The sequence below is a fragment of the Phascolarctos cinereus genome, unplaced genomic scaffold, assembly GCF_003287225.1.
Source record: "Phascolarctos cinereus isolate Bilbo 61053 unplaced genomic scaffold, phaCin_HiC Scaffold_726;HRSCAF=1367, whole genome shotgun sequence".
Lineage (NCBI taxonomy): Eukaryota > Metazoa > Chordata > Mammalia > Diprotodontia > Phascolarctidae > Phascolarctos > Phascolarctos cinereus.
In genome coordinates, this window is record NW_027556098.1 from 27,546,964 (window position 1) to 27,568,630 (window position 21,667).

General features: G+C 39.8%; 1 protein-coding gene across 3 annotated transcripts in view; it reads right to left on the reverse strand.

The window, feature by feature from the left end:
* Positions 1-21,667, reverse strand: part of LOC110212850 (regucalcin-like) — a 59,632-nt gene that overhangs the window by 19,621 nt on the left and 18,344 nt on the right. Inside the window, exons 1-2 of one of the 3 annotated variants that reach the window (XM_078146308.1) lie at positions 7,050-7,224; positions 682-847 (exon numbers count right to left, since the gene is read on the reverse strand). In XM_078146308.1, the coding sequence (XP_078002434.1) occupies positions 682-844 (163 nt within the window). In that variant the 5' untranslated portion in view covers positions 845-847; positions 7,050-7,224. Of the gene's footprint in view, positions 1-681; positions 848-7,049; positions 7,225-21,667 lie in introns of those variants that run through there. The other 2 variants (XM_020992956.2, XM_078146309.1) reach the window with 2 other exon arrangements.

Sequence of the window (21,667 nt, forward strand, 5' to 3'; positions counted from 1 at the left end):
TTTCCACTTGATTTAACAGACTCAATAGGACTAGAGTGATCAAGGAAGGCTTTGTGGAGGAAATGAGATTGGAGGTGGACCTTGAAGATAGGAGAATTTGAACAGGGAGACAGAAAGGGACATTTTAGATAAAGAGAACGTAAGTGAAGACAGGACAGCCAAGATGAATATCATCATTACATAGCTAACATTAAGATGATGCTTTTCTACCTCACTTGCTCCCCTCAACAATCCTAGATAGATATTGTCATTATCCCCATTTTATAGAAAAGGAAATGAGATGGAAAGAGGTGAAGTATTTTGTTCATAGTTAACATGGCTAGCAAGCATCTAAGGTAGGATTTGAACCCAGGTCTTTGGGTTAACTAAAGGAAAAGGTACAAGTCAGGGAATAATAGAGAAGTGAGATTGGCTAGGTCAGATGAGGCCAGGTTATGGAAACCGTTAAAAAGAATTTTTTTTAAAATCTTGAAACTTAGAAGAATCTGGACTTGATATTATCAGCAGCAGCTTTCATTTAGGAAATAGGGAGTCACTTTTTTTTCTGTTGCCCTTTCACTCATGAACTCTTTGCAGTATGTTCATCTGCTCTAGCAAAGGAATACCTATAGATTAGCAAATCAAGAAAGCCCCTTTTCTTCATATTGGAAGCTTTTGCAGTGAGAAGCCTCTCCTACTCACCCAGGGTCACACTCTGTACTTCCCCAGTGATCGGGTTCCATCTGCAAACTTTCTGAGCGTTGATATCCACAAAAACAAGGTGACCAGTTTTTTCGTCCCACACAGGACACTCTCCCATCCGGTTCTTTTCCTTTATGACAGTCTCTATCTTAACAGAAGACATTGCCTGACAAAAAAAAAAAAGCGAGTAAATATCAGTAAATCCACTGACTAAATCACACAGTTGGTGGGGTCTCCCTTACCTTTTGGACAGACTGGACCTGTCTATCTGAGCCATCTGTTTACAGTACTGTCTTTAAAAGAAAACACTGAAAATTCTATTTGGGGGAGGAGGAAGAACTTATTGGACATTATGTCTCAGCATCAAACAATCAATCAGTAACCATTTATTAGGCATCTACTGTGTGCCAGGCACTGTGCTAAGCTCTAGAGATACAAAAAGAGGCAAAAGACAGTCCCTGCCCTCAAAGAGCTCACAATCTAATGGGGGAGACAATACACAAATACATATAACAAGTTATACATATTATGAGACAGAATCAGAAACCTAGAGGTGGAAGGGCTTTAAGGATCATATAATCCAATTCCCCCCTCCTCTCCCACACACACTTTTTTTTTTACAGATGTGGAAACTGAGGCCCCAGAAGATTAAGTGAATTGCCAAACATCATGCAAGGAGCATCAGAACTGACATCTGAACCTAGGTCTTCTGACTCCCATCTCAGTGAGCTTTTGACTTATCACCCTGCTCCCCAGTTGATTACTGTTTTGTAAAATGTCTTAAAGTAGTTTCATTAGTTTTTAAAAGTTCAGTGAGGCTTTGATATTCTTAAAAGTGTTTTTTCCATGTAAATTTCATCATCTAATTCTGTATTTTTTAAAAAAACCCTTTAGCATTGTAATTGGTGCCAAGTTAGGTATGTAAATTAATTTCCGAAGTATTGTCAATCCAGCCTATCTATAAAAACTACTTCTCCAAATATTTAGGTCTACCTTTATTTCAGGTTTTATATTTTTAGTAGGTAGCAAGAGGTAGCAATCCATAGAAGAGAGAGCAAACCTTGGATTCAGAAACACCTGGGTGCAAAACCTTCCCTGACATATAGAGCCATGTGACCCTGGGCTCTAGGCAAATCTCTAAGCCTGTAAATAGCAGTGGAGGTGCCAACTTCATTGCAGAATGTGGTGCAGTGGATAGAGCATCAGGTCCTGAGTTCAAATTTGATCAGAGACTTATTAGATGTGTGACTCTGGGCAAGTCACTTAACCCTGTTTGCCTCAGTTTCCTTATCTGTAAAATGAGCTGGAGAAGGAAATGGCAAACCACTCCACTATCTTTACCAAGAAAATCCCAAATGGGGTCACGAAGAGTCGTGTATGACTGAAAAACTACTTTTGACATCATAGTCTAGTCCCTATCCCTATGGCTTTATAATTGTCTGTATGCAGGTATTAAATAGATTGCTTAGTAGATTAAATCACAAATAAGGATGAGTTTTGTTGTTGTGATATAAATGAGATTTCACTTTTCATTCCTATCTAACTCCCCAACCTGCTTTCTTTTCCTGTTCTGTTCTTTCCACCATGCCCTCTAAAACAAAATTCTCTTTCATCTCATACCCATTCCATTTTCTTGCACTTACGAAAACTTGGTTCCTCCTAGAAGACTCTGTTTTCTTGGTTACTTTCTTTAGTATTGGGTGATCCTTCTCACACACACCCCCCATATATCGGTTGGCCTCGGGGTAGAGTAGACACACTTCTTGCTCCTCACTGCCATTTCTGGACCCTTCCTCTGCCCTCATGCACTCAGAACCCTCCCTTCTCTGCAGGAGACATATCAGCCTCTTCACTCTATTCCCTGACTGGGAGACAGTATGGTATAGAGGAGGGAGCACCAGCTTTTGAGTTAAAGGACCTGAGGTCAAGTCCCATCTCTGTCACTTATTACCTGTGTGACCTTGGACAAGTCATTGAATATCTCTGGGCTTCAAATTCCGTATCTGAAAAATAGGAGATTGGATTGGACGGTGTCTGAGGTCCCTTCCAATTCTAGACCTATGATCATATACAGATCTACTGGCCTCCTCCGTTCCCCATCCCTCATTCCTTCTTCAAGGAGTACAGTGAAACCTTTTTTTTTTTTCCCTTAAGGACCCCTGCTTAAAGCCAAATCATTCTGGCTGTTGTTGATTGGCCAACAGTAGTTCCCAGGCCAAGACCCACTTGGTCAGTGTATGGGCCCAGACTGGCTCAGAGTGAATGTAAACAGCAATTCTTTCTGTTTTGGTCAGAAACCTTGAGCGTTTTCCCCTCCCAGATAGATTTTTTTTGACTAGGTAAAGAGACCATACTCTGCCTTATTTCTTACCTAGCCTTAGTCATTGAATATGCCTCAGTCAAATTGAGACCTAGGAAAGACCTTAGCTTAAAAGGCCAAGGTCTCCCACTGCATCTGGGGCCATCTCCAGTCGTCCTAATCTGTATCTTGCCACTGGACCCAGATGGCTCCAGAGGAGAAAGTGGAGCTGGTGACTTTGCACAGCCCTCCCTCACTTAAATCCAATTCACTTGCATGTCATGGCATCACCTCCCTGATGTCATAGTCCTCTTCAAGAACAACAACTTTGACTTAAGTGTTCCTTTCCTTCCTAAACCACTTCCCTCAGACTTGGTGACTATAATACATACAATGATGACCCTTCAAACATCCTGGCCCAATTCATTAAAATCCTCTGTTCTCATCACCTTAATTTCACTTTCCCTCAAGCCATTACATCAGAATACTTACAATCTTTATTACCCTATCACCCAAAATAGTTAGCATCTGTGGTCTGAAATTGCCTTTTTAAAGTACACTCTCCTGTCCCTCCTTGTATCTCAGTGCTCCCGAATCTATTTTTAAATTTTAAATTTTATTTTTCAATTTTCTTTCCTTTTTTTTTTAACCCAGGGTCACACAACTAGTAAGTGTTTGGTCTGAGGCCAGATTTGAACTCAGGTCCTCCTGACTTCAGGGCTGGTGCTCTATCCACTGCACCTCCTACCCGCCCCCTCATTTTTCAATTTTCAAGCATTAATTTTCCCTCCCACCTTCCCCCACCCCACAAAGAAAGGAAGGAGGAAGAAAAAAGGAAGGAAAAAAGGAAGGAAGAAAAGAAGGAAGGAGAGAAGGAGGGAAGGAGGGGGGACTGAGGGAGGGGAAGGAAGAAAAGAAGGAAGGGAGAGAGAGAAAGAGAGAGAAGAGAAAACCTCTGTATTACAAAAGCATAGTCAAACAAAACATTCCCACATTGGTCATATTCAGAAATGAATTTCTTATTGTGCATATTAGACCATTATTTCTCTGTCATGAGGCAGGTTGTATTCTTCATGAGTCCTCTAGATTGAATCATGTTGATTAGAGTTAAGCCTTTCAAAATTGTTCATTTTCGTAATATTGACGGAATAGTGTAAATTGTTCTTTTAATTCTGCTCACTTCACTGCATCGGTGCAAACAAGTGTTACCAGTTTTTCTAAAACCTTTTCTTTCTTTATTTCTTAGAGCACAATGACACTCCATTACATGATTTGTTCAGCCATTCCCCAAATGATGGACATCCCCTTAGTTTTCATTTTTTGCCACCACAGCAAGAGCTGATATCTATATTTTTGTAAGTAAAGGATCTTTTCCTCTTTGATGTCTTTTGGCTATAGACCTAGCAGAGGAATATGTAGGTAAAAGAGCATGCACTGTTTAGTAATTTTTTGTGTATCGTTCCAAATTGCTTCTGAGAACTATTGGACCTAATCACAGCTCTTCTGTGTCAGTTTCCCCAAGCTACTCCAACATTTGTCATTTTCACCTGTCTGATGGATGTGAGCTGGAACCTCAGAATTGCTTTAATGTGCATTTTTCTAATTATTAATGATTTAGACCTTTTTTTTTCACATGGCTACAGATAGCCTAGGTTTTTCTCTTGAGAATTGCATTAGACCATTTATCAGCTGTGGAATGGCTTTTTAAAAAATATTTGTGGGGCAGCCAGGTGGCGCAGTGGATAGAGTACCAGCCCTGAAGTCAGGAGGACCTGAGTTCAAATCCGACCTCAGACCATACACTTGACACTAGCTGTGTGACCCTGGGCAAGTCACTTAACCCCAATTGCCTAAAAAAAAATGTATATATGTGTTTGTATCGATTCCTCATATATCTTGGAAATGAAATCTCTACTCTGAACTATTATAGTGACCTTCTGATTAGTCTCCTTTCCCCAAGTCTGTACCCACTCCAATCAATTCTATACATAACTGTTAAAGTGATTTTCCTTAAATTCAGTTCCAACTACATCACTTGTTGGGCAGTCATCTTTCAGTTCTGTCTGACTCTTTGGGACTCCATTTGGGGTTCTCTTGTCAAAGATCCTGGAGTGCTTTTGCCATTTCCTTCTCCAGCTCATTTTGCAGATGAGGAAAGTGAGGCAAATAGGGCTAAGTGACTTGCCCAGGGTCACACAGCTCGGAAGTGTCTGAGGCCAGATTTGAACTCAGGAAGATGATTCTTCCTGACTCCAGGCTCAGCACTCTATCCACTACCCTCAACTATGTCACTATTCAATAAACTTGTGTTTCCTTATTGCCTCTAGGTTGAAATATACATTCTTGCTTGACTTCTAAAACTTTTTATAACCTGGCCCCAACCTAATTTTCCAGCCTCATTATACATTACTCTCCCTTCCTACACTCTGGTCTAGTTTTGGCAGTTAGGTGAGACAGTAGATAGAATAAGGAAGACCTGAGTTCAAATTTGGCCTCAGACACTTAATAGCTGAGTTTCCTTGGGAAAGTCATAAAACCTCTCTTTGCCTCAATTTCCTCCACTGTAAAATGAGGATAATAATTGCACATATCTTGCAGGGTTTTTGTAAGGATCAAATGAGATATTTCTAAAAGCGTTTAACAGTGGGCCTGCACATAGTAGGCACTATATACATGCTTATTCCTTTCCCTTCACCATAATACAAAGTTACTAATGTTTTTGTTCATGTTTCAAAAATAAGGTATTTAAGGTTATGCTTAAATTCATTTGCATTATACTTTGCCAAGAGAGAGAAATCTGTACTACAAGTAGCTCAATTATTCAAAAGCATCAATTTAAGATTAAACAAATAAAATTCATACAATAGTGAAGAGCTCTTGCCTCCAACATGAGGCTTCCACATTCTTTGGAGACACAGTTTTGCATTCAAAAAATGGTATATGACCTTAGACAAGTCACACAATATCTCTGAACCTCGGTTTCCTTATCTGTAAAATGAAGAGGTGGGACTAGAAGATCAGTAAATTCTTTTCTATCTCTAACAGTCCAATAATTTTGTGATTCTCAGTTGGGCCTTTTGATATCAACAATATTTATTTCATCAATAGCTTCTATTTTTATATCACCATCATTTCCAAATATATTCCTTCACCTAAAGAGCTATCCATTATAACAAATGACAAAAAAGAAAGAGAAAAAAGGTAACTGAAGCAAAATTAGCTGCAAAATTACATATCCACTGAATCTAGCAGTCTATGCGATATTACATATCCGTAGCCCTCCACTTCTGCTAAGAAAGGAGGAAGACGCATTTTGTCATCTCTTTGCCAAGATTTATCACCATAATTAATGTTCAGTTTGGTTCTTAAAGGTATTCTTAATTGTGTGCTTTCCAAAGAGTCTTAATTAATCTTCCTTCTGTGTTCTTTTTCTAGTGGACTCCTAAGCAGCCCAATTTAACAAGTTAAACAACAAAGCTGTTGCTATGGTAGAAAAGAAGACACTTCCAATGCTTGTGTAAAAATGGAAAAAGAAAAAAAAACTACCACCTGCCTTTACAATGGTATTTTTTTTTTACTGCATTTCCCAAAAAAACCAGTTCCCTAAGCTTCATAAGACTTCTATTTGAAGCACAGTGCTCTTACAAGGAATATTTAATAAATATTTGTTGAATTGAACCCCCATTTTCAAAACTGATTCTCTCAGATAGAAAATAACTTGGCCATAATCAAACAGCTAAGGACATCAGCACCAAGACTTGAACACAGGTCAGCTGATCCCGAGTCTGGCACTTTTTCCCACACTGTCCTGTGCCTCTGAGAGTCAAAATAACAAAACAATCAAGACTTAAGGCCATTTCAATACTCTTCTGGTATTAGAGGCAGGCTGTGTGGTGATAAGGAACAAGGATTTATATCAAGTAAGGTGAACTACAGAGTAGATGTCAAAGCCTTTAAAAAAAATAACACAATGCAACAATTTCTAGCAGGTTGATACCAAACAGCCTATGATAAAGCCACTCAAAGTAAGAAGTGGTGCTGAGTTAGCAAAGCTGCCCACAGAGTGTACCTGAAGAAGCAGATGTCTTGGGAGCTGGCATGGTGGCCCCTGCTGTGTCCATAAAACTATCCAGGAAAAAAAAAGAGAGAAAGGATAGTGTCTTCTGTTCTTGTTAAGCTGGTAGCTCAGCTATTGCTAAGAACTTGGCAATAAAGAAGTAAATCACTGTGCCCAGGTTATTTATGTAGCACAACCTGAAGGAGTGAAAGCCCTCATTCAGCATTCTCTTCTTTATGGGCGTGGCTTGGCATATGGGTAGACAGACCTGACTGTTACTAAGAGAAGCCCAGATCTTTACTATACAATGATAAACAAGTATATTGGAAAAGAAAATTAAGAACGAGGCAGGTTGTTGTGAAAGAAAATTAATGGGGTCAGCTCTAATACTCCAGTATTCAAATGTACTGTACTTTTGAAAAACCTGTGTGCATGCACGCTCAGATGGTGGACTTCATAGGCCTGCCAACAAAGTGAACATTGAGGGATTCCGCTCAAGAGCTATGTCAGTAGGACACAAGCTCTCCTAGGTCCCATTCAGCTGGAAAGGCCCATTAAAGGATTGTCATTTGAAGGGTTGTGATCTCCAACATGGGGCAGCTAGGTGATGCAGTACATAGAGCACTGGGCTTGGAATCACAACAACTTATCTTCATGAGTTCAAATATGGCCTCAGACACTTACTAGCTGAGCAACCCTGGGCAAATCACTTAACCCTGTTTGCCTCAGTTTCCTCATCTGCAAAATGAGCTGGAGAAGGAAAAGGCAAACCACTCCAGTATCTCTGCCAAGAAAACCCCAAATGGAGTCATGAAGAGCTGGATACAACTGAAATACCACAACAACAATCTCTAACGTGAAGGCTCTCTTGATCCCCCTCAACTGCGTAGGAATTTCTTAATATTTATTTTGTATAAACTATGCATATATTCATATGTGTACTCTATATGGTATTTCTTTCAATAGAACAGAAACCCCTGAGGGCAAGGACAGGGGCTTCTCTTGGGTCTTTGTGTCCCCATTGTTTAACACATGGTAGTGAAAGAAATGATTATTTCTCTATATCAATAACCAGTTACCATGGGGAGATCCAGGATTTTTTCCCCTTTGATTTCCTCATTCTCTACTAGGTCAAATAAGCCCCTGAAAAATAGGGCTGATAATGAGATTGAATTTTAACATTCTTCTCAATCTTGTTCAGACCAACCCAACTGGAGATTAGTTCTAATTACAGTAAAAAGAGCCTAGTTTAATTTTAATTTAATTTAATCTAGGTGAATTCTGGCTCATTATTTTCTATTCAGGCTTGGACAGGGTAGAGTAGATCATTTGCCTAGATTGCTCAAGACTTGGGGGTCTGGGAGTAAGAGTGACATAATCAAAATTGAGTACCCCAGCCCCTCATTAGAATAGGCCCACCTCTCATTATCATATTCATTCTCTCATTAAATGTTAAGCAATCAGATTTCATCGCCATCTGTTGGAAACACCCACTCTTCCAAGGGCATGTAAGCAGCAAGAGGCCAACGTATTCCATCTTTCATTTGAAAGATGGCTAAATACCATCCTTCTATTAATTATTTGCTAGCCATAAAAATAATTAATAACATGATTAATTACCCAGAAATTATGTCTCTTGAACTTTTTATATATCAGAGTTGGTACCTAATAAATCCTTGTTGATTGATTGATTGAAGACGGGCTGATGAAGTTCAGAGAAGCTAAGAGGTTAACCACTATGTAATGAATTTTTTTGGCCATAGAAATTTATGAAATGACTAAGGTAGAAAGGGGCTGTGATCATTTGTGGAAAGAGTACTTACACTGATGAAATTGCAGGTCTTTCCATGATATAAAATATCCTTTGGGTATTCTAAGAAGTACCTCACTGTCTGTCATGGATTCAAGATGGATTTTTCTTATTCTGGATTCTATCTACATATTTTACATATATGTTGATTACATATTGTTGATTGCATATATGTTGATTCATCTAGGCAGCTAGGTGGCACAGTGGCTTTTTTTTTTCTGGCTGGACCAGGAATCAGGAAGACCTGAGTTCAAATCTAGCCTCAGACACATACTAGCTGTGTGACCTTGGGAAAGTCACTTCATCACAATCTGCCTCAGTTTCCTCATCTGTAAAATGGAGATAATAATCATACCTACCTCTCAGAGTGAGGAGAAAATGAAACATTTGCAGATCTTAAAGTGCTACATAAATGCTAATGATTGTTATTATTTACTTGGGGAGGGATGTGCTAAAACCTTCTACTTCCATCCCAACTTCCTATGCCATTCATCACTGGTCCTTCCCTGATGCAACCAAGTCTAAGGCATTCATCTGGAACTATGAAGGCTTTCTTCCCTGTCTTCTTGCACCGTTCACCAATGCCCTGCTCCTGTGGCTACCAAACCTGCCAAATCACCTGGAATGTGGTCATTCAGCATCATACCTGTATTATAGTTCTCTGTGTATTTGGAACTTAATCTACCTCATACCTCAGCCTCCCCCACCCCCATGATTAAAAATACCTATCTCATAGGCTGGTAGATCCAGTGCAAGAAGAAAACTTAGAAGCCATCAGGTGCAACTCTCTCACTCCACAGACTAGAAAACTGAAGCCCGTGGAGGTAAAATGATTTGCCCAAGGTCACACTGGCAGTAAATGGAAGAGCTGAAATTCAAACCTAGGTACTCTAACTCCAAAACTCATTCTCTTTCCACCTTTTGTTGTTAGGGTTATGTCTTATTTGCCTGTGAATTAGATTTAAGTGAGGCAGAGCTACAAAGTCTTCAGCGGTCACTCTTTCCTCCAGAGTCATTGAAGTCCAGTGGCAAGACAAAGCCAAGACAAGGGGTGATGGCCCCAGGTGCAATGGATGCCTACGGCCTTTCTAAATTAAAGTCTTTCCCAGGCTTCAGTTTGTCTGAGGCAACACCCATTCAATGGCTAAGGACTAAGTAAGAATTAAAACAAACGATGGCCTAATTTACCAACACAAAATATCATTCTGGGAAGGGAAGACTTTCTGTTCTGGCCAGAACAGAAAACAATTGTTATTTAGACTCATTCTAAGCCATCAAAACCTAAACGAGTCACAGAGGCTTGGGATGAAGGCCTATTATTGGCCATCTAACCAGTGCCTCTAATCCTTATGATTGAACATTCCTGCCTGTCCAGGCAAAAATCCCTCTCCTCTGTGATTTATACTTATCTTCATCCTTTTCCAGCTTAGCCCTACCCCTCCTCTACTTACCTCTTCCATGGTGGCCTCTCAAGTCCTCATTCATTCAATCATTACCAAACTTCCTTTCCTCCTCCATCTCTTCCTCTTATACTCATTCCATCTCTTGGTACTAAATGAAACCTGACCTTCTGTTGGAGATACCAAGTACCTTGCCATCCACTGCAATGCTACAGCCGGGAGTTGTCATACTCCTTTCTCTTCACCGATTCTCCCAGACCCTTGCTCTGCTATCATCACCCCACAATCTGTTGCAATCATTGTCATTTCTTGAATTCCAGAACATGTTCCTATTTTCTCCAATCATGTTAGCATCAGACGCACAGTTTTCCTTTCTACCCTAACCCTTGCTACCATCCTCTGTGGTTTCAATACTCATCACGATGACAATCCTAACACTCAAGGGTAAGGAGGTCTTTGGATCTCTTTGCCAGACAAATACTAAGATCAACATAAATGTTTGTTGACTGAATAAGAGCCTCCTCTTCTAAGGTTACCTTCCTTCTACTTTGGATATATCATATCTATTATCTATTTATTCACATGATTTATCTATGATTAGTATGTAAGTTCCTTAAAACTAGGATCTATTGCCCATTGTCACTATTTCCAATATTGTACTAGAAATGTTAGCTATAGCAATAAGAGAAGAAAAAGAAATTGAAGGAATTAGGATAGACAATGTGGAAACAAAACTATCACTTTTTGCAAATGAACGATGATATACTTAGAGAATCCTAGAGTACCAACTAAAAACTAGTTGAAATAATTAACAATTTTAGCAAAGTTGAGGGATATAAAATAAATCCACATAGATCATCAGCATTTCTATATATTATCAAAAAAAAAAGATCCAGTAGCAAGAGATAGAAAGAAAAATTCCTTTTAAAATAACTGTAAGCAATATAAAATACCTGGGAGTCTACCTGCCAAGACAAATCCAGGAACTATATGAAGACAATTACAAAACTTTTCACAAAAATAAAGTCAGATCGAAACAACTAGAAAAATATTAATTCCTCATGGGTAGGCTTAGCCAATATAATAGAGATGATAATTCTACCTAAATTAATCTACTTATTCAATGCCATACCACACCAATCAAACTACCAAAAAATTATTTTATAGAACTAGAAAAAAATCATAACAGAATTTATCTGGAAGAACAAAAATGTCAAGAATGTCAAAGGAATTAATGAAAACAAATGTGAAGGAAGGTGGTTTAGCCATACCAGATCTCAAGCTGTTTTGTACAGCAGTAATCATCAAAATTATCTGCTACTGGCTGAGAAATAGAGTGGCGGATCAGTGTAAGAGATAAGGTGCAGCTCAGATTCTTATAATCTAGCCAATAGCTCACTAACGTTCAGACTCCTTAAGAGTCTGCCCAATATGACAGATATTCTAATAAACCTTGTCTTTGGCTGAAAGAAGGCTTGGGTCGAATTCTTTGGGACAGGACCTGTGTGTTCTGATTTTGGTGTCCCAGCACTCCTAAACCTCAACATTTTAGTGGCCCATATGAGGAAACCCCAAGTTCTTCTCCAGCCAAAACTGGAGGGTATGTAAGCCTAGTTCTAGCACAGGTGTTATGTTCAGAAAGCCTTTTTGTTGTTCATTTTTCCAGTCACGCCCCACTCTTCATGACCCCATTTGTGGTTCTGTTGGCAAAGATACTGGAGTGGTTTGCCATTTCCTTCTTCAGCTCATTTTACACATGAGGAAACTGAGGCAAACAGGGTTAAGCGACTTGCCCAGGATCACACAGCTAGTAAGTGTCTCAGGCCACCTTTAAACTCAGGAAGATGAGTCTTCTTGACTCTAGGCCCTGCACTCTATCCATTGTGCTGCCTTCCCTTCACAACACCTTTACTGATTGTTGCATCCCCCCCGAACCCCAAAGTGATCTTTCCTTCCTGCTATTATCCGTAGTGCTTTTTCCAGACTTTTCTTTTGCCTTCATCACATTCTATCTTCTTAGATCTAGAGCATCAAACTACCTCAACCCAGACAATTCCAGTTCAGTCAGCTTTGGGAAATCCCCTGCACAACCCCTATTGCCTGCCTCTCCCTCCTACACCTTCTGTGGCTTTGGTCTCATTGATAGTGAGTCCTGTGTGGGACAGAGACCACTTACTCAAAAATAAAAACAAAAACTTAGATACCTTGAAAGCAGAAAGGAGTTTATTGCTTTCTCATGAGAAAGGGTACCACCCCTGAATGCCATTGCTGGCCAGGAGAGTATGAGTTTGGTACAGAAATCAAGGCTTATTTATACTCTAATGCAAGCTAATCCTCCCTAACCCCCTTCACCGTATCCCAATGGCTGGGCTTTCAGGAGGTACAATCTATTCAAGGAGACACAAGTTTGCCCAGAAACAAGAAAAGGTGGGAAGCTTTTTAAGGGCAAGCAGTTCAGGTTGGGGGCAGGGCTGTTCTTTCTGCTAAGTACTTGAAAACAGGGTCTGAGGCGGGGAGGATTTTGAAAGCAACAATCAAGAACTATTAACAAGAACCATTGATCCCCTGAGGAGGCTTCGCTCCTGAGAGATCATCTCTCACAGTCCTGTCAGGTGCTGATGAAAAGTTGGGTTGCACCCAAGTTTTGAAGAATATTTCCTTATTGGACAATTTTAGTTTTTCTTCATGAGTGATGGTTTCATCACTCTGAGCCAGAGTTAATGATTCTAAGATCTAGATAATAGAAATAAGGCTTTCTTTAAAGAGAGAGATGTTTTGGGGTAGGCAATGCTATTAAGTGACTTGCCTAGGGTCACACAGCTAGAGTGTCAAGTGTCTGAGGTCAGATTTGAACTCAGGTCTCCCTGAATCCAGGGCCGGTGCTCTATCCACTGCACCATCTAGCTGCCCCATGAGAAAAATGTTTTAAAAAGAATAGATCTGGCTCACTCATTGGTATGATACAGGAAATGCATGCAAGTAGCAGACATCCCTCCATATACTCCAGCGCTGAGTAAGGTATCTGGCATAGAGTAGACACTTTGAATAAATGTGGATTGAAGTAACTGGAGTCATATCTATTTTAGTCAATTAAAAATACATATCTTACTGGAAGAAGGGTCTCTGGACTCCAAGTCTAGGGATATTTTCTATTTATCATTCTGTCTTCTCCATGGAAAGGGAAAAACAACAGCAAAAGAAAAGAAGAAACACATGAGACACCCCAAAATGGGAACAAAGAAAATGCCAAGCATAAAAAGGGAGTCATCTTTGTGAGTACATTGGATGCAGTGATAATAATGGAATTAATTCGCTTTATAAAACCCATCTACACTAACTTCAGGGCTGGCCCTACATGTAGATAGAATCAGTGGCTGCCTACCTGGTTTCATTTGAGAGCATCGAAAGGCCTAGTTTCCCCAAAATATCTACCATGCCTACCACTGCACTGAGCACATTCCAGTGTGGCTGGTGAAAGATAAAATGACTGAGTATTCATTCTTCTGAGCATATTGATTATTAAGCAATGCATTGGCAATTGCCTAACAAAGCAGGACCAGACCTTCTCACCTTAGGCTTGGGCGCTCACTACAGAGGAAGACGGCCTTTTATGCACTAAAACCAATTAAACAAATAAGGCCAATTAATTAAAAGAATTTCTAATTGAATGAAAGATTAGGGACTTTCCAAGTTGAGAGGGGGAGAGCAAACAGATACAGAAAAGGAGGTGTCCCACTACCTCCCCAAGTGTCTATAAATAATCAAAGAAACATGGAAACAATAATTGATTAATCAGCATGGCGCCAGTTTTCAGACAAGACATATGGGTTGCTTGAGATGTACAATTGTGAGAAAACTCCATGCATCAGTCTTTGGATTTGGGTTTCTGATAAGCATAACCTAGGTCCTTGGTTAAGGGTCTCTAAGCAGCAGGTGGGGGTGGTCCAGCTTCTCAGCCACACAAGGCCAAGTTTGAACAATACAATAAGGTTTTCTCCCAATCTCCACAATTGAATAAAATTTTCTTACAAGACGGAATTTGGACCGACCCTGTAACTGAAAGAAAGGGAACTGTGCTAGCTCCAGAACTGTGTCACAAGATAAAGTCAGTGTGGTTCACTCCATCCCCACTTCTCAGCCATACAATAACAAATATAAATGACAATACAATGACCGCTTGCTGTGCTAATCTCCTTATAGTAGGTGATCAATACATAATTCATTTATTTAGCTGTTACTTCATAGTCCTCCTATATGTCTGAAAATAGCCTTTGGTCCTCCTTTCTTTTTAACATATCCGATTAGCAGCACCCAGACCCACTTCAGTTATCTATAATGTAATAGTCCTTGGAACTCATGAATGAGGCCAGGGAAAGGGTCAGCCCTCAAGGTAGAGATGGAATATGGCTGATGTCATTGGCAAGTAGGCTCAGTACTGAGTCACCATTTTGGAAGGCAGAGAGTTTGAGATGCTAGAACATCAAGGGAAGGCCTCCTAGAGGAAGTGGCATGTGATCTCACGCTTGAGGGAAGGTAAGGATTCTACAAAGATGGAAACTAGTAAGCCAAACATTCTAGGCTTCTTCAAAGTCACACAAGTGGGAGTGATGGGGTGCTTGGGTGCTTGTGCTTGTACTTGGACCCCAATTTCTCCCTAGTCTCAGAAACACTGTCTCTGACAATTTCTCCCTAGCCCAAGGACACTGTGCCTAGCAATTACTCATGAGTGGGCCCCAGCAAGACCCTTATCTCTCTCCCGGTTCAGTTACACAAAGCTGGGTGCTGGGCTGCTCAGGACCCAGCTCTAAGATCATGTCTCTGGAAGCCTCCCAATTCCTTAGTAAGCTCCTGTCTTGTGAGAAAGCTTTCCCTTGTTGCAGAACATTCTCTCATCAAGACAGAGAGATGGATACCTTGCCCAGCCCAAGGAGTTTTGTCCTTGGCCAGCCCAAGGACTCTTCCTCCTGCCAGACTCCAAAGTTCCATACTTCTGTCATCTCCCTCCCTGTCTGGTGTACTCCCTGTACTTTCCCATCTATAGCTCCCAAAGAAACCTGGACCTTTGGATTACCTAATTGGTACCCCTGGCATTCCTTTCCCATGCCCTTTTCCATATAAACCCTAGCTCCATCCTCAGTCTCTTGCAGGTTCCTTAAGAATCCTTGCCTGCTGAAAAGCATAACAATAAATCTTTGACACCTTGACTTAAAGAATGCTTGAGCCTGTGAATTCATTCCAGATGACCCCGTCCTGTACTCCAATCTTTGAGGGGTCTCAACCTCGCAGACCTCAACAGGAGATGAGATTCAGGAAATAGTAGTTCTATTTGCTGGAACAGAAAACATATAAGGGAAAGTAACATGGAATACATTTCAAAAAGGTAGATAAAAGCCAGACTGCTGGCTTACATCCCAGGTTAGAGATTTTGTATTTAATTAACCCTAGAAGTTAATAGGGAGCTACTGAAGGTTTTTGAGTAGCAGGATAATACAGAGAGACTTGTGGTTTAAAAGGAGAAATATTTTTAAAAAATAAATAAAATAGAAAATAAAATAGAAATATTTTAAAATATTTTAAAAGTCTTATAGGTGGGTTTCAAAAAATCAACCTCATAGCTACAAGATGAGGTAGACACAGGTGGTGCTGTGTCTAGGACTTCAAGGTAAACAGAATCATTGGAAGAATTTGGGATAGGGAATGAACCTGTGATTTCATTGGTAGAAGATACTCCTAGATGAGGAATCTTCGTCTGCCTATATAGACCAACACATTCTCTGCAACTTACAGCTTTAGAGAGTTGTCTAGAAGAACAAGAGATTAAATAACTAGCCCCATTATATGTTAGAGGTAAGATCTGAACTTAGGTCTTCCTAGTTCTGAGGTCAGCTTTCTACCCATGATGCCACAATGCTCTTCGAGGTCATTAAAAGGATATTGTTAACAGGTACCACATAGTAACCCAAACATAATTAATTTAGTCTCTCATTCAACCCTAGGTTCAATTCACTGTCTCTCCATAGTGTCCAAGACATATGTTCTGATGGACCAGTTCTATGAATTGTCCATCTAATTTTATACCGTTATTGGGATGTTTAGCACGCTTTATCCTTGTGGCTTTTTTAGGTATGGTTGGTAAGGACAAATTCTTTTAACTGACTATGGATCTCTTTTAGAAGGCTCTGTAATGATCCAGGGCTTGGTAAAATCAGAACAAGGCCATTTCTAAACAGGAGAGTGGGAAGACCTCTCCATTTCTAAGGAATCCCTCTTTCATTGTGGGGTGACACCACTTTCCATGACAGAGGCAAACGCCTCTGGCAAGAATATACTTCCCTGCAGGTGGATTTTAGAAAAACCTGGAAAGGCTGTTGAGGGCTGGCTCTAAATAGTCCGACCTGGGTTTAAGATCCAGGACAGAGTTTGACTCTTGCCCAGGCTTAACCCACAGGGCTCAATCATTAAGAAGCAGGACTCTCTAAATCTCCCCCTGCAAGGGAGGCTGCTGAGACATTCCTTCTCACTCTTTGAACCTTAGATTTACACATTCACTCCTCTATGCAGGTGGTGACAAGGCGCCTAGGAAAACCTTGGAAAATACAACCCAATCTAGGAACCCTGATAACGAGAAATTGTGTGTTGTCATGTCCTCAGCAGTTGTTTTAGGGAATATCTCACAGGGAGGACTCTTTGAAGTTAGGCTAGATTTTCTCTATATATTCTGTGCCCTCAGAAGAATAAACTGAGTCAGTCTTTACTGCTCTGCCTGGCCCACGTCTCACATGTATTTCGCGCCTTCCCGTTTGGTGCGCTATTTAATTGCTGGCGACAAAAGGCTTACATGAACAGATGCAAAATAAAATGAGCAAATCCAAGAGAAGATTTACACAGTAACAGCAACATTGTGTGATAATCAGTTTTGAATGACTTAGCTCCTCTCAGCAATACAATGACAAATATTAAGACAATTTCAAAGGACTCATACTGGAAAATGCTATCTAAATCCAAAGAAAGAACTGACAAAGTCGGAATGCAGATCGAAAAATACTGTTTTCACTTTATTTTTTTTCATGCCTTTTTTTTTCTTTTTGGTCTGTTTCTTCTTTCACAACATGACTAATATGGAAATATGTTTTACAACATGATTGCACATATATTAACCGATGCCAAATTGCTTACCATTTTAGGGAGGGGGAAGAGGAAGAGGGAAGGAGAAAACTTTGGAATTAAAAATTTTTTAAATGAATGTGAAAAATTGTCTTTACATGTAATTGGAAAAATAAAATACAATTAAAAAAAGAATATGTTTTCCTGTTTTATGCTTCTTTTGATACTAAAAATCAGAGGCTCACTAAACAAAAATCTATCATTACATCTTCCAATTACATCCATTTTTGTATGATTTCAACATATACACAGAATACTTATTGAAGAAGAGTCTGTAAGGCAAAGAATTGCAGTTAACAAAATAGGGAGCCAGGTGGCACAATGGATAGAGCACTAGGCATGGAATTAGGAAGGTCTGAGTTCAAATGTGCCCACCAACACTTACTAGCTGTGTGATCCTGGACTCTTAACCTCAATTAGCCTTAGTTTCCTCATCTGTAAAATGGGGGTAATAATAGCACCTCTCTGACAGGGTTGTTGGTCAAGTGAGTTAATATTGGTAAAGCATTTAGTACAGTGTCTGGCACATAGTAAGTGCTATATAAATGCCTATTCACTTTCCCTTCCCAATAAGCATATTGGGATTTTGTATTCTCTGAACCTTTCAATCAGTTGGGTGACTCTAAAGAAGTTCTCTGCTGTAGCATATCATTTGAAAAACACTACGTATTCCGTTTTCACAACTTCACTGAGGCTGTCCTTGATACGTAGATAGATTATTCTCAGAAAGATTTTGTAGAGATGGGAAAGCAGGAATATGGGTCAGTAGTTCTTGACATTTCCTTGTTTGCCTTTCCAGTCTGATTCTCTTTCCAAACATTTGGTTTGGGGGAAAATTATTTTGGATACCTTTCAGATATCTTGGAAACCAATTCCCCAACACTCTCAACATTATGTTGTTTCCAACAGGAAGCTCTGCTGTGTTTCTTTGGTCTGGTACAGCTGCTCTTCCCATTTGTTTTCTTTAGTGTTATTTTGACTTCCTCTTGCAGCACATCAGACACTATGAGGCTAGAATCCAAATGCTGTGGCTGCGCCATCATTTTGAGGCCAGTCTTTTCCATTTGAAAAAAAAAATCTATTTGGCTGTCTTCCTGACAGTTCCATCCTTAAATGCTCTGAGGGTGATTTCACTGAGCTGCATCTCCTGCCAATTTTTCTATAAATTTATTTTTCCCTTCACTACTTCTATCTATTTTATAAGCTTCCACTATTCTCCTCCATAGGATTCCATAAACAAGTTACCTTATAAACTGGTGTTGCCCTTGGCTGCCCTGTCTCTTTGCTTGTCAAGGAGACCAAATGTTTACTGGTCGTGGAGGTTAATAGCCTCATTTGGTCTTCTTGTTAGAATGACTGGTTTACATCAGTTAAGCTTCCTTAGGAAATGGTGATTGTCTACATCAATCCATCCTCTTTTATTGACTTCCCATTTTTCAGTGTCATCAGCTGGTTTAAATATGTCAGGCTGAAGTTACCTTGGCTGCATATCAGATTTTCTTATTTTTTTTCTTCTAAATTTATCATTCTAATTGAATCTTCTAATTTATTCTTCAAATTCTGATTTGATCTTTTCTCTAACTGATGGTCTCATTATAAATGGGCAGTTGGTTGGGAAGTGACTCTCACATCAATAACCAGTGATTCCCAGTCTATTAGAATACGCTCATCGCATTAGTCACCAGTCATTTCCTGTCTTATAGAATATATTCATTTTCATTTTTTGATGTGTTATTATTTGGTGCACAGCTCATCCAGTATTTCTTAACTTGCTTCAAAGAAAGTATCCATGATACCTAAGTGGGAGGTTTCTGAACATAAAAAGGGAATAATAACAACTCACCTTAGGATTCATAGCAGGCGTAGGGAACCTTCGGCTTCGAGGCCACATGTGGCCTTCTAGGTCCTCGGGTGCGGCCTTTTGACTGAGTCCAGGTTTTACAGAAGAAATCCTTCTATTAAGAGGATTTGTTCTGTGAAGTTTGTATTCAGTCAAAGGGCTGCACTTGAGGACCTAGAGGTCCACATGTGGCCTTGAAGCTACAGGTTCCCCACCCCTGGTTTATAAAGTAAATATACAGGAGATGGAAGACAAAGAAACAACACAAAACAAAACAACAACACCCTACCTTGGGATGAAGGCTGTCCTTCCAACATGAATCCAGAAGAAACCTTATATTTGTAATAAACTTTACTTTTATAGATAGTCAGCCCCAGGACATATTTAAAGTAGAAATTAAGGTAATATTTAAGGAAGGATAAAAAGTCAGATTGGTAGTCTCACTCAGACACCTCCTGTAAACCTCTGCCAAATTTTTTTTATCTAAATGGTGTTATTATAATGTTGAATATAATAACACCTTACATTTACATAGTAGTTTATGGTAACAAAGTGCTCTGTATACATTACCTTATTTGAGCCTCACATTTTCTTCATTTTTTAGATGAAGACACTAAAGTGAAAGTATGCTGAATTTGGAATAAAAAGGTATAGGTTCATATATCAGCCCTACCATTTTCCACCTTGTGACCCTGAGCAAATCACTTATGAGGAGGCCTCTTCTCTGGGTCTCAGTTTCCTCATCTGTAAAATCTGTTTAAAAAAATTGCAGATATTGGATGGGATAACCCTTGAAGTGACTTCCAGCTCTAAATCTATGATACTTCACTTTCCCGAAACCACACAGCTATTAAGTGGCAGGCAGGACCCAAAACCAAGTCAAGGGCTTTTTCCTGTATATTGTGTAAAAAACAAAAAACAAGCCTTTCAGATTTGAAATCTTCCCCAGATTTTTTAACCATGTTTTGGGAAAAAAATAAAAGTTTGCCTACCTAGAAATTCAGAATAGGTGAGCAGATTTTTAAATCACCCAGATGATTGTATTTATTGTCTCCTATGATCCCTAGCATTTATGTAGCACTTTAAAGAAAAGCACTTTACAGGTGTCAGCTCATTTGATGATGACAGAAACTCTGTGAAATATGTGCTATCGTTCTCTCCATTTTATAGATGAGAAAACTGAGGCTGAGATTTGCCCAGAGTCACAGAACTGGTAAAGGTGAGAGGCAGGATTTGAACTCAGGTCTTCTGGATTCCAAGGCCAACATTCTAACCACTTCACTTCCTTGTTACTCTTTTATACCCAAACACATGAAGCAGCAGTGATTTTGGTAGTACATGGGGATCCCCTCCACCAACACAGATAGCAACTGATCTATGTCCTAAGTAGAAAAACCCTACACACCCTGCTAGTGGGCTGAGAGGTCCCAGTATCACAAAGTGAGTATCAGGTGTGGGCTTCAAACCCTTGCCTGCACTGTACTCCATACTGCCTTTACTGTCTCCTATGTATTCAATATATTCCTAATGCTTTTCCCCCATTGCAGCATTGCAAATGCAGAGATCTATGCTATTAGCTTCTTTTAATAATAAAAAAAAAATCCTTCCCAGTATTCTCCATGATAATGTTCTATTACCTGCGTTCTCTTGAGTGGTCGGAGCCTGCTGAAATCTGCTGAAATCGCTACCCGGTCAGCCTAAGTAAGTAATGTTGCCAGGGCTGGGGCGGTAACATATGCAGCTCTCCTGATTGCCTCTCTATCACTAATAAAACTGTGTAACTCATAATTATGGTTTCAGGAGGAATTAGCCAATGTGCACAATTTGACAGTCCTCTCACTTGAAGATTACCAGTACTTTATCTCCTTCCATAATAAAGAAAGAGTCATTTTAAGGGAAGCCTTCCCAGAGTGTGGAGAAGCCACTTAGAGGAATAATTGCCTTACTCTGTTGTCATAGTAACTGATCCACTTTAATAGAGAGGAGTGTGTGTGTTTGGGGAGTGCAGGAGGGATGAACTTCATCTGAACTCTGGAGTACATTTTAAAGAAAAACCTTCCTCTCAGGCACTTTTACTGTTGAAGGCTCACCTCCTTACAACTATCCCCTGCCTCCCTTCCATGCTCAGCAGCTAGTCCAACTCATGGCTAGTTAGGAATTGGGTCTTTCCCCTCCCCCAACCATTTCACTTTAATATTTTATTTTTTCCAATTACAGTAAAAACAATTTTTATATTTGTTTTTGTTAAATTTTGAGTTCCAAATCATCTCCCTCCCTCCCCTCTCCCCTCATTGAGAAGGCAAGCAATTTGTTATAGGTTATACATATGCAGTCATGCAAAACGTATTTCTATATTAATGTGAAAGAAAACAGACCAAAAAAAGTAAAAGAAAGTTGAAAAAACAGTATGCTTGCA